Source organism: Mustelus asterias, chromosome 1, assembly GCF_964213995.1.
Source record: "Mustelus asterias chromosome 1, sMusAst1.hap1.1, whole genome shotgun sequence".
NCBI classification, from domain to species: Eukaryota; Metazoa; Chordata; class Chondrichthyes; order Carcharhiniformes; family Triakidae; genus Mustelus; species Mustelus asterias.
The window spans coordinates 196617737-196636130 of NC_135801.1; the positions used below are offsets into that span (position 1 = coordinate 196617737).

Below are 18394 nucleotides of genomic sequence, written 5' to 3' on the forward strand. Positions count from 1 at the left end.
TTTTTTTCTCTCTCTTTCAGTATCTTGGTGTGTCACCACCTCCACCACTCCCCCCCCCCCCCCTTCGTTCTTCGCCCACTCGATCATCATCTGACACCCCCCCCACCCCACCCACACACCCCCCCCCCCCACCCCACCCCTCTCCCCCCTCTCCTCCCCCCCTCACATCCCTCTCTCTCCCCCCCCCCCACCCCATCCTCTCTCTCCCCCCCCCTCACATCCCTCCCCCCCCCCCCTCCATCCCTCTCTCCCCCCCCTCACATCCCTCTCTCTCCCCCCCCTCACATCCCTCACTCTCTCCCCCCCCTCACATCCCTCTCTCTCCCCCCCCCCTCACATCCCTCTCTCCCCCCCCCCTCACATCCCTCTCTCCCCCCCTCACATCCCTCTCTCTCCCCCCCCTCACATCCCTCTCTCTCCCCCCCTCACATCCCTCTCTCTCCCCCCCTCACATCCCTCTCTCCCCCCCCTCACATCCCTCTCTCTCCCCCCCCCCCTCACATCCCTCTCTCTCCCCCCCCCTCACATCCCTCTCTCCCCCCCCTCACATCCCTCTCTCTCCCCCCCTCACATCCCTCTCTCCCCCCCCCTCACATCCCTCTCTCTCCCCCCCCCACATCCCTCTCTCCCCCCCCCTCACATCCCTCCTCTCCCCCCCCCCCTCACATCCCCTCTCTTCCCCCCCCCTCACATCCCTCTCTCCCCCCCCCTCACATCCCTCTCTCTCTCCCCCCCTCACATCCCTCTCTCCCCCCCTCACATCCCCTCTCCTCCCCCCCCTCACATCCCTCTCTCTCCCCCCCCCTCACATCCCTCTCTCCCCCCCCCTCACATCCCTCTCTCCCCCCCCCTCACATCCCTCTCTCCCCCCCCCTCACATCCCTCTCTCCCCCCCCCTCACATCCCTCTCTCTCCCCCCCCCCCTCACATCCCTCTCTCCCCCCCCCACATCCCTCTCCCCCCCCCCTCACATCCCTCTCTCCCCCCCCCTCACATCCCTCTCTCTCCCCCCCCCCCCCATCCCTCTCTCTCCCCCCCCCCCCCCACATCCCTCTCCCCCCCCCCTCACATCCCTCTCTCCCCCCCCTCACATCCCTCTCTCTCCCCCCCCCCCCCATCCCCTCTCTCCCCCCCCCCCACATCCCTCTCTCCCCCCCCCCTCACATCCCTCTCTCTCCCCCCCCCCCACATCCCTCTCTCCCCCCCCCCCCCTCACATCCCTCTCTCCCCCCCCCCCCCTCACATCCCTCTCTCCCCCCCCCCCCTCACATCCCTCTCTCCCCCCCCCCCCCCCTCACATCCCTCTCTCCCCCCCCCCCTCACATCCCTCTCTCCCCCCCCCCCCTCACATCCCTCTCTCCCCCCCCCCCCCCTCACATCCCTCTCTCTCTCCCCCCCCCCCCCCATTCCCCGCTTTCTCACCATCCTCCAGCCACCAGATCGGTTGGTTTTGGTCGCGGCCTCTGCCGCTCATGGCGGCCGCTGTGTGGGGAGGAGAGGCCGGGGCTCCTGAAGCCGCCGCGGTGGGTGTGGGGCCCGCAGGCCCCGGCCGGTCGGGGCGGCCTCCCTCCGGTGAGGCCGCTGCTGGCCCTCCCCAGCGGGCCCGGGCCTGGCCCCCGGGCTCTCTCTGTGTCTCTGTCTCCGGCCTCTGTCCCTCTCCCTCAGCCCTTGGGCCCCGCGCCTCACAACAACCCCGCCGGAAGCGGAAATGTCGCGGAGCGCGCCAGGAGATTGTACTGCGCATGTTCACTCAGACGCTGTGACAGATTGGACGCCGCCATCTTTGTGACAGGCAGGAACAAGCATTGCATCAGAGCCTTGTCTGCTCTTGCAGAAGGAAAGGTTTCTTTAGGTAGTCAAGCAGCATACAGCATGCTTGCCTTCATCTGCTGGGGCATTGAGTATAACAATTGGCCAGTCATGCTCCAACTTTATAGAACCTTAGTTCGGCCGCACTTGGAATATAGTGTTCAGTTCTGGTCGCCACACTACCAAAAGGATGTGGAGGCTTTGGAGAGGGTACACAAGATTATGAGGGGCATGGACAGAGTGGATAGTCAGAAGCTTTTTTCCAGGCTAGAAGAGTCAATTACTCGGGGGCATAGGTTTAAGGTGCAAGGGGCAAAGTTTAAAGGAGATGTACAAGGCATGTTTTTTACACAGAGGGTGGTGGGTGCCTGGGGTGCTGGAAGGGGAGGTAGTGGAAGCTGATATGATAGTGGGCGACTTGACAAATACATGAATAGGATGGGCGGCATGGTGGCACAGAGGTTAGCACTGCTGCCTCACAGCACCAAAGACCTGGGTTTGATTCCCAGCTTGGGTCACTGTCTGTGCGGAGTTTGCACATTCTCCCCGTGTCAGCGTGGGTTTCCTCCGGGTGCTCCAGTTTCCTCTCTCAGTCTGAAAGACATGCTGGTTAGGGTGCATTGACACGACCAAGCACCGAACAAAGAACAGTACAGCACAGGAAACAGGCCCTTCGGCCCTCCAAGCCTGTGCCGCTCCTTGGTCCAACTAGACCAATCGTTTGTATCCCTCCATTCCCAGGCTGCTCATGTGACTATCCAGGTAAGTCTTAAACGATGTCAGCGTGCCTGCCTCCACCACCCTACTTGGCAGCGCATTCCAGGCCCCCACCACCCTCTGTGTAAAAAACGTCCCTCTGATGTCTGAGTTATACTTCGCCCCTCTCAGCTTGAGCCCGTGACCCCTCGTGATCGTCACCTCCGACCTGGGAAAAAGCTTCCCACTGTTCACCCTATCTATACCCTTCATAATCTTGTATACCTCTATTAGATCTCCCCTCATTCTCCGTCTTTCCAAGGAGAACAACCCCAGTCTACCCAATCTCTCCTCATAGCTAAGACCCTCCATACCAGGCAACATCCTGGTACACCTTCTCTGCACTCTCTCCAATGCCTCCACGTCCTTCTGGTAGTGCGGCGACCAGAACTGGACGCAGTACTCCAAATGTGGCCTAACCAGCGTTCTATACAGCTGCATCATCAGACTCCAGCTTTTATACTCTATACCCCGTCCTATAAAGGCAAGCATACCATATGCCTTCTTCACCACCTTCTCCACCTGTGTTGCCACCTTCAAGGATTTGTGGACTTGCACACCTAGGTCCCTCTGTGTTTCTATACTCCTGATGACTCTGCCATTTATTGTATAACTCCTCCCTACATTATTTCTTCCAAACTGCATCACTTCGCATTTATCCAGATTAAATTCCATCTGCCACCTCTCCGCCCAATTTTCCAGCCTATCTATATCCTGCTGTATTGCCCGACAATGCTCTTCGCTATCCGCAATTCCAGCCATCTTCGTGTCATCCGCAAACTTGCTGATTACACCAGTTACACCTTCTTCCAAATCATTTATATATATCACAAATAGCAGAGGTCCCAGTACAGAGCCCTGCGGAACACCACTGGTCACAGACCTCCAGCCGGAAAAAGACCCTTCGACCACTACCCTCTGTCTCCTATGGCCAAGCCAGTTCTCCACCCATCTAGCCACTTCTCCTTGTATCCCATGAGCCTTAACCTTCTTAACCAACCTGCCATGTGGGACTTTGTCAAATGCCTTACTGAAATCCATATAGACGACATCCACGGCCCTTCCTTCATCAACCGTTTTTGTCACTTCCTCAAAAAACTCCACCAAATTTGTAAGGCACGACCTCCCTCTTACAAAACCATGCTGTCTGTCACTAATGAGATTGTTCCGTTCTAAATGCACATACATCCTGTCTCTAAGAATCCTCTCCAACAACTTCCCTACCACGGACGTCAAGCTCACCGGCCTATAATTTCCTGGGTTATCCCTGCTACCCTTCTTAAACAACGGGACCACATTCGCTATCCTCCAATCCTCAGGGACCTCACCCGTGTCCAAAGAAGCGACAAAGATTTCCGTCAGAGGCCCAGCAATTTCACCTCTCGTCTCCCTGAGCAGTCGAGGATAGATGCCATCAGGCCCTGGGGCTTTGTCAGTTTTAATGTTCCCTAAAAAACCTAACACTTCCTCTCTTGTAATGGAGATTTTCTCTAACGGGTCAACACCTCCCTCCGAGACACTCCCGGTTAACACGCCCCTCTCCTTCGTGAAGTGTGGCGACTAGGGGAATTTCACAATAACTTCAGTGCAGTGTTAATGTAAGCCTTATTTGTGACAAATACAAAATAAACTTTAACTTGTAATTGAGGGATATGGTGTCCGGAAGGGTAGGGGGTTTTAGTTCAGTCGGGCAGCATGGTCGGTGCAGGCTTGGAGGGCCGAAGGGCCTGTTCCTCTGCTGCAGTTTTCTTTGTTCTAATTAGCACTTGTCACAACCACTGGACATATTAAAAATCTTCACAGCCAAAAAATAATTTTATTTTTTCAAGTGTCGTATCTGTCATAATAAAGGAAACATGGCAGCCAATTTCTACACAGCAAGATTCAGACCTATACAAATTGGACGGGTTACACCTGGGCAGAACTGGGACTGATGTCCGAGAGGGACTGTTTGGTAGAGCAGTGGGGAGGGTTGATATGCCAGGGAGATGGGAACCTATGTAAGGAGTCAGAAGGAAAGAGCAAGGACAAAAACAAAAGGTAGAAAAGGGAATAAGAAAAGTGATAGGCAGAGAAACCAAGGACAAAGTTCAAACAGGGCTCTCGAGAAAAATATTGGGAGCAAGGCAAACAATGTTAAAAAGACAAGCTGAAAGGTTCTGTGCCTTAATGCGCAGAGCACTTCCAATAAAGTGGATGAACTAATAGTGCAGATAGATGTAAACGGGTATGATATAATTCGGCTTATGGAGACATGGCTGCAGGGTGACCAGGGGTGGGAATTGAATGTCCCAGGGTATTCAATATTTAGGAAGGACAGGCATAAAGGAAAAGCTGGTGGAATGGCACTGCTGGTTAAAGAGGAAATTAACACAATAGTGAGAGAGGATATTAGCTCTGACAACATGGCGTCTGTATGGGTAGAGTTACCAAGGGGCAAAAAACATTAGTGGGGGTTGTCATATATATACCCCCAAACTGCAGTGGTGATGTTGGGAATGGCATTAAACACAAAATTAGACATGCATGTGATAAGGGAATATAGGTGATCATGGGTGATTTTAATCTGTACATAGATTGGGCAAATCAAATTAGCCACAATGCCGCAGAGGAGGTATTCCTGGAGTGTTTACAGGATGGTTTTCTTGGCAATATGTGGAGGAACCAATTAGAGAGCAGGCCATCTTAGACTGGGTACTGTGTAATGAGATGGGAATCATTGCCAATCTAGCTGTACAAGACCCCTTGGGGATGAGCGACCATAACATGATAGAATTTTTTATCAAGATGGAGAGTGAAGTAGTTGATTCGGAGACTAGGGTGCTGAATCTTAATAAAGCAAACTATGAGGATATGAGGCGTGAGTTGGTCTTGATAGATTGGGGAGAGTTACTTGAAGGGATGACAGTGGATAGGCAATGGCAAACATTCAAGGAACGCATGGGGGAACTGCAGCAACTGTTTATTCCTGTCTGGCACAAAAGCAAAATGGGTGACAGGGCCAATCCATCGCTTCCAAAGGAAATTAGAGAGAGTGTCGGATCCAAGGAAGAAGCATACAGATTGGCCAAGAAACATAATAGGCCTGAGGATTGGGAGCAGTTTAGAATTCAGCAAAGAAGGACCAAGGGATTGATTAAGAATGGGAAAATACAGTACGAAAGTAAGCTTGCAGGGAACATAAAGACTGACACTATAGATATGTGAAGAGAAAGAGGTTGAAGACAAATGTAGGCCCCCTACAGACAGAAATGAGGGACTGTATAACGGGACAAAGAAATGGCCGAGCAAATGAATACAAACGTTGGTTCTGTCGTCACAAAAGAGGACACAAATCAGATGCCAGAAATGGAGAATGCAAGATTTAGTGAGAGGGAAGAACTGAGGGAGATCAATATTAGTAGAGAAATGGTGCTGGGAAAATTGATGGCATTGAAGGCGGATAAATCCCCAGGACCTGATAATCTACATCTGAGTACTTAAGGAAGTGGCTCTAGGAATAGTGGATGCACTGGTGGTCATCTTCCAGGATTCTATCGACTCTGGAATAGTCCCTGCAGTTTGGAGGGCAGCGAATGTCACTCCAATATTCAAAAAGGGAGGTACAGAGAAAACAGGGAATTATGGACCTGTAAGCTTAACATCGGTAGTGGGGAAAATTCTCAAATCCATTATTAAGGACTTTATAGCAGAGCATTTAGAAAGCAGTGGCAGGATCAGACAGAGTCAGATTTATGAAGGGGAAATCATGCTTGACAAATCTGTTGGAATCCTTTGAAGATGTAACCAGTAGAGTTGACAAGGGGGAGCCAGTCGATGTGGTATATTTGGACTTTCAGAAAGCGTTTGACAAAGTCCCGCAGAAGAGATTATCGTGCAAGATTAAAGTGCATGGGATTGGGGGAAGTGTATTGAGATCGATAGAAAACTGGTTGGCAGAGAGGAAACAAAGAGTAGGAATTAATGGTGCTTTTCAAGTTGGCAGGCAGTAACTAGTGGGGTGCCACAGGGATCGGTGCTGGGACCCCAGCTATTCACAATATATATTAATGATTTGGATGAGGGAACAAAATGTAACATCTCAAAGTTTGCAGATGATACCAAGTTGGGTGGGAGGGTGAACTGGGATGCGGATGCAGAGATCCTTCAGAATAATCTGGACAGGTTGGGTGAGTGGGCTAATCAATGGCAGACGCAGTATAATTTAGAAAAATGTGAGATTATTCACTTTGAAAGCAAAAACAAGAAGGCAGATTACTACCTGAATGGCTGTAAATTGGGAGAGGGGAGTGTGCAGCGGGACCTGGGTGTCCTTGTGCACCAGTCACTGAAGGTAAGCATGCAGGTGCAGCAGGCGGTAAAGAAGACAAATGGTATGTTGTCCTTCATTGCGAGAGGTTTTGAGTACAGGAGCAGGGATGTGTTGTTGCAATTATACAGAGTCTTGGTGGGGCCACACCTAGAGTATTGTGTGCAGTTTTGGTCTCCTTTTCTGAGGAAGGATGTTCTTGCTCTCGAGGGAGTGAAGCAAAGGTTTACCAGGCTGATTCTGGAGATGGCGGGCCTGATGTATGAGGAGAGATTGACTAGGTTAAGATTGTTTTTGCTGGAGTTCAGACGAATGAGAGGGGATCTCATATAAACTTATAAAATTCTAACAGGACTAGACAGGGTAGATGCAGGGAGGATGTTCCCGATGGTGGGGGGAGTCCAGAACCAGGGGTCACAGTCTGAGGATTCGGGGTAGACCATTTAGGACAGAGGTGAGGAGACATTTCTTCACCCAATGAGTGGTGAGCCTGTGGAATTCATTACCACAGGAAGTAGTTGATGCCAAAACATTGAATGTATTCAAGAGGTGGCTGGATATAGCACTTGGGGCAAATGGGATCAAAGGTTATGGGGAGAAAGCAGGATTGGGCTATTGAGTTGGATGATCAGCCGTGATCGTAATGAATGGTGGAGCAGGCTCGAAGGGCCAAATGGCCTCCTCCTGCTTCTAGTTTCTATGTTTCTATGTGATCTGGTAATTGCGTCAACATTTTCTGACGTCAGTTAGTACCAGGGTCTTTATCTACCCCAGCTCCCCCTCATCACCCATCCTCCCCCATCCTCCATGTGGACAGAGTCAGCTGTGGCTTTCCAACAGTGACAACCCACCACTGGCTGTAAAGTCCTCTGAGACGGTCTGTGGTCATGAAAGGCGCTATATAAATGCAAGTCAGACACAGGCCAATAGCACTCGGAGCAGCAAAGAGGAGGAGAGGGTCCTGTTAACCATTATAGAATCATAGAATCCTACAGTGCAGAAGGAGGCCATTCGGCCCATTGAGTCTGCACCGACCCCACAATCCCATCCAGGCCCTATCCCCATATCCCCATACATTTACCGTAGCTATTCCCCCTGACACTAAGGGACAATTTAGCATGGCCAATCCACCTAACCCGCACATCTTTGGACTGTTGGGGGAAGCCGGAGCACCTGGAGGAAACCCATGCAGACATGGGGAGAATGTGCAAATTCCACACAGACAGTGACCCAAGCCAGAAATCGAACACAGGTCCCTGGCACTGTGTAGGCAGCAGTGTGCTAACGTGCCACTCAGTAAGGGTTCTTAGGTTCAAATAGACCTTGGAGGGAAGAAGATGTATGGGAAGGAGGCAGAAAGTATCACCAGAAGTTGGGCATTGGATGTCATTGAGAGAGGAAGGGATTGTAGGTAAAGGTTGAAGGTAAAATGTAGAAATAATGAACTAATAACATGTAGAATTAATCCATTTGAACTGATAGAGTTGATGGGTGGAAAGGTGGAATTGACTCAAGAAGTTTGACATCATCCAGGACAAATCAGGCAACATGATTGGCACCCCACCTGTGGTGGCACCCACCATCTTCAGCATCCACGCACAGCGACAGCAGTGTGTACCATCTACAAGATGCACTGCAGAAACTCACCAAGGTTCCTATGACAGCACATTCAAACCCGCAGCCACCACCATCTAGAAGGACAAGGACAGCAGATATCTGGGAACACCACCTCGTGGAAATTCCGCTGAAAGCCACTCACCATTCTGACTTGGAAATATATTGCTCTTCTTTCACTGCCAATGGGTCAAAATCCTGGAACTCCCTCCCTAACAGCACTGTGGGTGTACCAACACCTCAGGGACTGCAGTGGTTCAAGAGGGCAGCTCACCACCACCTTCTCGAGAACAATTAGGGATGGGCAATACATGTTGGCCTAGCCAGTGTTGTCCACATCCCATGAAATAAAAAAGTTAATAAGTGACCCCATTATTCATTCTATGAAAACATACTCCCTCACAGCCCCCTCCCACAACTCCTTCATTGTTACACCGACGGCTATTTTAGTGCTGCTTCCTGCTCTCATCTGGACCAGGAAAACTTTATCAATTTCACTTCCAATTTCCATCCCTCTATCACCTTCACATGGCCCATCTCTGACATTTCTCTTCTCTTCCTTGACCACTCTCCATTTCTGGTGATAGACTGTCCACCAGAATTGATTACAAGCCCACCGACTCCCACAGCCATCTTGACTACAGCTGTTCACACCCCACATCCTGCATAAGGACTCCATCCCATTCTCTCAGTTCCTTCACCTCCGTAGCATCTGTTCCGATGATGCCACTTTCCAAAATGGTGCCACTGATATTCTTCTTTAATTGTGATTTTCCACCCACTGTGGTTAACAGAGCTCTCAACCTTGTCTGACCCATCTCCCGCGCCACTGCTCTCACACCCTTCCCTCCCTCCCAGAACCAGGATAGAGTCCCCCTTTGTCCTCACTTTTCACCCCACCAGCTTCACATTCAAAGAATCATGGTCCACCATTTCTGCCAACTCCAGCATGATGCCACGACTCAACACATCTTCCCCTCACCCCCCTGTCAGCATTCTTTAGGGACTGTTCTCTCTGAGACACCCTAGTCCACTCCCCAATCACACCCAACACCTCTTCCACCTCCAGCGGTACCTTCCCATGCAATTGTAGGAAGTGCAACATCTGCCCCTTCACCTCCCCGCTGCTCACCATCCCAGGGTCCAAACATTCTGCTGTCATCAGACATTTGAATGGTCTTATCATATATTAAGGAGATCTTTATCTTCACCCTACCTGTAGCTGCAATGCTGTATTCAGTACCCTAGGCTTTTCCTTTTCCCCTATGTACTTCATGAACGGTATGCTTTGTATAGCGCACAAGAAACTGTATCCCAGTATATGTGACAATAAATCAAATCAATCAATCAATTCCTTTCAGGTGGAGTGGTTTATTGCATTCGCTGCTCCCTGGGTCTCTGGATTACTCGTCCAATGACAATATTACTCCACCACCAGCTGCCCTACAATGGATTTAGCCCATTCCTTTTACAAACTGCTGTGAGAATCTACAAACAAACATCACAAAAAATGGATGATCTGTTTGTGGGATTTATCTGCTGTGCATAAGTTGGCTGCCACGTTTCCACATTACACTTACAGTGATTACACTCCGGTTTCCTCCCACAGTCCGAAAGACGTGCTGGTTAAGTGCATTGGCCATGCTAAATTCTCCCTCAGTGTACCCGAACAGGCACCAGAGTGTGGCGACCAGGGGATTTCCACAGTAACTTCATTGCAGCGTTAATGTAAGCTTACTTATGACACTAATAAAGATAAATAAATAAACTTCACGCTCATCACATTGGGACAGCTTGGGCTTGTGAAGGGCACTATAGTAATAACAACACAAGAAATAGGAGCAGGCCCTGCAACTTCCGTCTTTCTGTCTCTATCGGTCACAGACTCCTCAGTAAGCTCACACATTGAGTAGCCAAGGTTCACTGGTCAGGAATGTCCGATGTTTGATTGTTAAAGAGCTGACTGCTCTCAGTCAAGGGCAATGGTTCAGTGAAGGAGTCCATCTAAAGAAGCACGGCCATAATGAAGAGTTCTAAGGGTATTTTCCTATAAATAAGAACCTAAAATGTCTATTGATTAATCACAAATGGCTTACATTAACACTGCAATGAAGTTACTGTGGAAATCCCCTAATCGCCACACTCTGGCGTCTGTTCGGGTACACTGAAGGAGAATTTAGCCGATGCACCCTAACCAGCACGTCTTTCAGAATGTGGGAGAAAACCGGAGCACCCGGAGGAAACCCACGCAGACACGGGGAGAAAGTGCAGGCTCCCACAGGGAGAAAGTGCATGTCCCACAGACAGTGACCCAAGCCGGGAATCGAGTCCGGGGTCCCTGCCGCTGTGAGACAGCAGTGCTAGCCCACTGTGCCACCGTGCCGCCCACTCTTAAAGAATTTAAGAGTTAATTTTTTTAAAGAACAATGCTTAATTCCACATCCTGATGTGTTTGCCTACAGCAGTAAGGGAATCCTTCATAAAAAAAACACACACCCAAAACTACACATCAGCATTTTCTTTGCACTGTCAGGACAGCCTTCACAATGTGGGATTTGATAAGTTTATACTGATAATTCTAGATCACATTCAACAGGACTTTTTTCAACCTAGAACCACATTATAAGTTGAAACTCAAACGCCTGTCTAACGGGAATTACAGGAATGAACGGGAATTGTGCCCTGTTTGAGAGCACATTTCCACTCCATCTGACGAAGGAGCAGCGCTCCGAAAGCTAATGGTATTTGCTACCAAATAAACCTGCTGGACTTTAACCTGGTGTTGTTAAAACTCTTACTGTGTTCACCCCAGTCCAACGCCGGCATCTCCACATCATAACAGACTTAACCAGCATGGTGAGCCGCAGTGAGAGGATCTCCAGCACTGTGTCCGCCTCTGTGGCTCGGGAGGGTAACGGGGAGAGCGGGAGGGCAATAGTTATTGGGGACCCGTTAGTTAGAGGGATAGATAGGAGGTTCTGTGGCAGCAAAAGAGGATGGTATGTTGCCTCCCGGATGCCAGGGTCCGTGATGTCCCGGACCGTGTTTTCCGGATTCTTAAGGGGGAGGGGAAACAGTCACAAGTCGTGGTACACATTGGTACCAACGACATAGGTAAGAGAAGGGACGGGGATTAAAAACAGGAATTTCGGGAGCTGGGCTGGAAGCTGAGAGCCAAGACAAAACATGTGGTCATCTCTGGTACGTTACCGGTGCCACGTGATAGCAAGTTGAGGAACAGGGAGAAAGTGCAGTTAAACATGTGGTTGCAGGGATGGTGTAGGAGGGAGGGTTTCAGATACGTGAATAATTGGAACACATTCTGGGGAAGGTGGGACCTGTACAAACAGGACGGGGTGCACCTGAACCAGAGGGGCACCAATATCCTAGGAGGGAAATTTGATACGACTCTTCAAGGGGGTTAAAACTAATTTGTCAGGGGAGTGGGAAAAGGAGTTGTAGTCCAGAAGTCAGTGTTGAGGGTGGTGAGGTATTGGGGAAGGTATCAAGGTCAAGGGTGGGTACTGGTCGACAGGAAGGTGGGTTGAAGTGTGTCTACTTCAATGCAAGGAGCATCCGGAACAAGGTAGATGAACTTGGGGCGTGGATTGGTACTACGATGTTGGGACTATGATGTTGTGGCCATTACGGAGACGTGGGTAGAACAAGGACAGGAATGGTTGTTGGACGTTCCGGGGTATAGATGTTTCAGTAAGTGTAGGGAAGCTGGTAAAAGAGGTGGAGGAGTAGCATTGTTAATCAAGGATAGTTTAACGGCTGCGGAAAGGCACTTCGAGGGGGATCTGCACACTGAGGTAATATGGGCTGAAGTTAGAAATAGGAAAGGAGCGGTCACATTGTTAGGAGTTTACTATAGGCCCCCAAATAGTAATAGAGATGTGGAGGAAGAAATTGCTAAGCAGATTATGGATATGTGTGGGGATCACAGGGTAGTTGTCATGGGGGACTTTAACTTTCCAAATATTGATTGGAACCTTTGTAGGTCAAATAGTTCGGATGGGGCAGTTTTTGTGCAGTGTGTGCAGGAGGGTTTCCTGACACAATATGTGGATAGGCCGACAAGAGGTGAGGCCATATTGGATTTGGTACTGGGAAATGAACCTCTGGGAGCGGACCTGCGGGGTGGAGACTGTGAGCGGTGAGAGAGAGAGCGCGGACTGTGAGTAAATTCTGGGGTTTTTTTTGTCTAATTTTCGGGAGGTTTTTTGTAATTAACGGAAACCGGAAGGCCGCATCGCGAAGCCTGCCGGTAGCTGTAGTTTTTTTTTTCTCTCACTTACCTTATAAGTACTCGCCTCGGGGTATCGGCCTCAGTGTTCCTCTGGGAGCGGACCTGCGGGGTGGAGACTGTGAGCGGTGAGAGAGAGAGCGCGGACTGTGAGTAAATTCTGGGTTTTTTTTTTGTCTAATTTTCGGGAGGTTTTTTGTAATTAACGGAAACCGGAAGGCCACATCGCGAAGCCTGCCGGTAGCTGTAGTTTTTTTTTTCTCTCACTTACCTTATAAGTACTCGCCTCGGGGTATCGGCCTCAGTGTTCCTCTGGGAGCGGACCTGCGGGGTGGAGACTGTGAGCGGTGAGAGAGAGAGCGCGGACTGTGAGTAAATTCTGGGGGTTTTTTTTGTCTAATTTTCGGGAGGTTTTTTGTAATTAACGGAAACCGGAAGGCCGCATCGCGAAGCCTGCCGGTAGCTGTAGTTTTTTTTTCTCTCGGGCCCCTAGCCCTATAAATTGGTGCAGAGGAGATACCCGATCCTCTACACTGGTAGAGGATCCCACCCTTCCATCCTCCTCTAACCTAATTATAAGTGTGGGGAAGTTTTTTGTTTTCTTTTTTTTCTTGCTGGTAATGGCTTCAGGGATGGCAGTTCAGGCAGTATGCTGCATCTCCTGTGGGATGTATGTGGTGAGGAAATCCAGTAGTGTTTCAGGAGATTTTAGTTGTAAGAAGTGCATTAGATTGCAGCTTCTGGAGGAGCGTGTAAAGGAGATGGAGGGGGAGTTAGAGGAACTCCGCATAATTCGGGAGGCGGAGGTGGAAGTTGATAGGAGTTATAGAGAAATAGTAACTCCTAGAAATGAGGCTTGGGTCAATGCCAGGAGGAGGGGTAAGAAGCAATCGGGAAGACAATCCCCTGGGGCGGTTCCCCTCCATAATAGGTTTTCGGTGCTGGAGGCTACAGTTGAGGAGGAATCAACTGAGCATAGAGAGCAGATCTCTGGGGGTGAGCCGAGTGAGAAAGCTCAGGTGGTTAGGGGCTGTAAAAGACTGGGCCTTGTGATTGGGGACTCCACAATTAAGGGGACAGATGGGAGGGTCGGAACTAAAGGTAGGGACTCAGGGTTGGTGTGTTGCCTACCAGGGGCTGGGGTCCGGGATGTGTCTGACAGGGTATTCAGGACTCTTAGGGGGGAGGGAGATAAACCACAAGTTATTGTACATGTGGGGACACACGACATAGGGAGGATAGGGGAAGGGGATATTAGGCAGGGATTTATGGAGTTGGGGTGGAAACTAAAGGCCAAGACTGACAGAGTGGTTATCTCTGGACTCTTGCCTGTACCACGGGATAGTTGAGAGAGGAATAGGGAGAGGGAAGGTTTGAATTCATGGCTGAGGGGATGGTGCAGGAGGGAGGGGTTCAGGTACTTAAGCAATTGGGGCTCGTACTGGGGAAGGTGTGACCTCTATGAGAAGGATGGTCTACACCTTAATCAGAAGGGGACCAATATCCTGGGGGGTAAATTTGCTAAGGCCATGCAGGGAGGTTTAAACTGATTCGGGGGGGGGGAGGGATCCTGAGTAGTGGGGCTGAAAGTGAGGGATGCATGGATGGGGACTGCAATGCACGGCATTGCAGAGGTGGGGTGGAGCAGGGTTTGAAATGTGTATACTTCAATGCCAGGAGTATTCGCAATAAAGTGGGTGAACTTGCAGCGTGGATCAGTACCTGGGACTTCGATGTTGTGGCTATTTCAGAGACATGGATAGAGCAGGGGCAGGAATGGATGCTGCAGGTCCCGGGGTTCAAATGTTTTAGTCGAAGTAGGGAAGGAGGTAGAAGAGGGGGAGGGGTAGCATTATTGGTCAGAGATTGTATCACAGTGTCAGAGAGGAGGTTTGATGAGGACTTATCTGTTGAGGTAGTATGGGCGGAGATTAGAAATAGGAGAGGAGAGGTCACCCTGTTGGGAGTCTTTTATAGACCTCCTAAAAGTTCTAGAGAGGTTGAGGAAAGGATTGCGGAGTCAATCCTGCTTAGGAGTGAAAGTAATAGGGCAATTGTTATGGGGGATTTTAACTTGACTCATATTGACTGGAATTGTTATAGCTCTAGCTCGTTAGAGGGGTCAGTTTTTGTTCAAAGCGTGCAGGAAGGTTTTTTGACTCAGTATGTAGACAGGCCAACTAGAGGTGAGGCTATATTGGATCTGGTGCTGGGAAATGAGCCAGACCAGGTGCTAGACTTGGAAGTTGGTGTGCATTTTGGTGATAGTGACCACAATTCGGTTACGTTCACCTTAGTGATGGAAAGGGATAGGCATGAACCTCGGGCCAGTGGTTTTAGCTGGGGGAAGGGTAATTATGAGGCTATTAGGAGAGAATTAGGAAACATAGGTTGGACTAGGAGATTACAGGGACTGGGAACGTCCGACATGTGGAGTTTTTTCAAGGAGCAGCTACTGCGAGTCTGTGATAGGTATGTCCCTGTCAGGCAAGGAGGAATTGGTAGGGCTAGGGAACCGTGGTGCACCAAAAAAGTTTCTTTGTTGGTTAAAAAGAAAAAGGAGGCTTATGTTCGGATGAGACGTGAGCACTCGGGTAGTGCACTAGAAAGCTTTAGATTGGCTAAGAGGGAGTTGAAGAGCGAGCTTAGAAGGGCTAAAAGGGGACATGAGAAGACTTTGGCGGATAGGGTTAAAGAGAATCCTAAGGCGTTCTATAGGTATGTCAAGAACAGAAGGTTGGTTAGGGCAAGTTTAGGGCCAGTTATAGATGGCAGAGGGAAGTTATGTGTGGAACCGGAGGAGATTGGTGAAGCATTGAACCAATATTTCTCTTCGGTGTTCACGCAAGGGGACATGAATATAGCTGAGGAGGACACTGGGTTGCAGGGGAGTAGAATAGACAGTATTACAGTTGATAAGGAGGATGTGCAGGATATTCTGGAGGGTCTGAAAATAGATAAATCCCCTGGTCCGGATGGGATTTATCCAAGGATTCTCTGGGAGGCAAGAGAAGTGATTGCAGAGCCTCTGGCTCTGATCTTCAGGTCGTCGTTGGCCTCTGGTATAGTACCAGAAGATTGGAGGTTAGCGAATGTTGTCCCATTGTTTAAGAAGGGGAACAGAGACTTCCCCGGGAATTATAGACCGGTGAGTCTCACTTCTGTTGTCGGCAAGATGTTGGAAAAAATTATAAGGGATAGGATTTATAGTTATTTGGAGAGTAATGAATTGATAGGTGATAGTCAGCATGGTTTTGTGGCAGGTAGGTCGTGCCTTACTAACCTTATTGAGTTTTTTGAGAAAGTGACCAAGGAGGTGGATGGGGGCAAGGCAGTGGACGTGGTATATATGGATTTTAGTAAGGCGTTTGATAAGGTTCACCATGGTAGGCTTCTGCAGAAAATGCAGATGTATGGGATTGGGGGTGATCTAGGAAATTGGATCAGGAATTGGCTAGCGGATAGGAAACAGAGGGTGGTGGTTGATAGTAAATATTCATCATGGAGTGCGGTTACAAGTGGTGTACCTCAGGGATCTGTTTTGGGGCCACTGCTGTTTGTAATATTTATTAATGATCTGGATGAGGGTATAGTTGGGTGGATTAGCAAATTTGCTGATGACACCAAAGTCGGTGGTGTGGTAGACAGTGAGGAAGGGTGTCGTAGTTTGCAGGAAGACTTAGACAGGTTGCAAAGTTGGGCCGAGAGGTGGCGGATGGAGTTTAATGCGGAGAAGTGTGAGGTAATTCACTTTGGTAGGAATAACAGATGTGTTGAGTATAGGGCTAACGGGAGGACTTTGAATAGTGTGGAGGAGCAGAGGGATCTAGGTGTATGTGTGCATAGATCCCTGAAAGTTGGGAATCAAGTAGATAAGGTTGTTAAGAAGGCATATGGTGTCTTGGCGTTTATTGGTAGGGGGATTGAATTTAGGAGTCGTAGCGTTATGTTGCAACTGTACACAACTCTGGTGCGGCCGCACTTGGAGTACTGTGTGCAGTTCTGGTCCCCACATTACAGGAAGGATGTGGAGGCTTTGGAGAGGGTGCAGACGAGGTTTACCAGGATGTTGCCTGGTATGGAGGGGAGATCCTATGAGGAGAGGCTGAGGGATTTGGGATTGTTTTCGCTGGAAAGGCGGCGGCTAAGAGGGGATCTTATTGAAACATATAAGATGATTAGAGGTTTAGATAGGGTGGATAGTGATAGCCTTTTTCCTCTGATGGAGAAATCCAGCACGAGGGGGCATGGCTTTAAATTGAGGGGGGGTAGTTATAGAACCGATGTCAGGGGTAGGTTCTTTACCCAGAGGGTGGTGAGGGATTGGAATGCCCTGCCAGCATCAGTTGTAAATGCGCCTAGTTTGGGGGCGTTTAAGAGATCCGTAGATAGGTTCATGGACGAAAAGAAATTGGTTTAGGTTGGAGGGTCACAGTTTTTTTTTTTAACTGGTCGGTGCAACATCGTGGGCCGAAGGGCCTGTTCTGCGCTGTAATGTTCTATGTTCTAAGTGTTAGATTTGGTTGTGGGAGAGCACTTTGGAGATAGTGACCACAATTCGGTGTCTTTTGTTATTGCAATGGAGAGGGATAGGGCCGTACGGCAGGGCAAGGTTTACAATTGGGGGAGAGGTAATTATGATGCGATTAGGCAAGAATTAGGGGGCATAAGATGGGAGCAGAAACTGTCAGGGATAGGCACTAATGAAAAGTGGAACTTTTTCAAGGAACAAATACTGGGTGTCCTTGATAGGTATGTCCCTGTCAGGTAGGGAGGAAATGGCCAAGTGAGGGAACCATGGTTCACGAAAGAGGTGGAATGTCTTGTGAAAAGGAAGAGGGAAGCTTATGTAGGGATGAGGAAACAAGGTTCAGATGGCTCGATTGAGGGTTACAAGTTAGCAAGGAATGAGCTGAAAAAGCGGCTTAGGAGAGCTAGGAGGGGACACGAGAAGTCCTTGGTGGGTCGGATCAAGGAAAACCCCAAGGCTTTTTACTCTTATGTGAGGAATAAAAGAATGACCAGGGTGAGGTTAGGGCCGGTCAAGGACAGTAGTGGGAACTTATGTATGGAGTCAGTAGAGATAGGCGAGGTGATGAATGAATACTTTTCTTCAGTGTTCACCAAGGAGAGGGGCCATGTTTTTGAGGAAGAGAAGGTGTTGCAGGCTAATAGGCTGGAGGAAATAGATGTTCGGAGGGAGGATGTACTGGCAGTTTTGAATGAATTGAAGGTCGATAAGTCCCCTGGGCCTGATGAAATATATCCTGGGATTCTTTGGGAGGTTTGGGGTGAGATTGCAGAGCCTTTGGCTTTGATCTTTGGGTCCTCACTGTTCACGGGGATGGTGCCAGAGGACTGGAGAATGGCGAATGTTGTTCCTCTGTTTAAGAAAGGGAATAGAAATGACCCTGGTAATTATAGACCGGTTAGTCTCCTTCACTGAACCATTATAGACCGGTTAGTCTCCCTCGAAAGGTTGAGGGAGCTAGGGCTGTTCTCTCTGGAGCGGAGGAGGCTGAGGGGAGACTTAATAGAGGTTTATAAAATGATGAAGGGGATAGATAGAGTGAACGTTGAAAGACTATTTCCTCGGGTGGATGGAGCTATTACAAGGGGGCATAACTATAGGGTTCGTGGTGGGAGATATAGGAAGG

The 18394-nt window shown here is 49.4% G+C and overlaps 1 protein-coding gene across 1 annotated transcript in view; it reads left to right on the top strand.

Moving 5' to 3' along the window:
• Nucleotides 1-8211: 8211 nt before the first annotated feature.
• alms1 (ALMS1 centrosome and basal body associated protein) overlaps nt 8212-18394 on the top strand; it is a 115062-nt gene continuing 104879 nt past the window's right edge. Inside the window, exon 1 of the mRNA XM_078200048.1 lies at nt 8212-8281. Within this exon, the coding sequence (XP_078056174.1) occupies nt 8212-8281 (70 nt within the window). The remainder of the gene's footprint in view (nt 8282-18394) is intronic.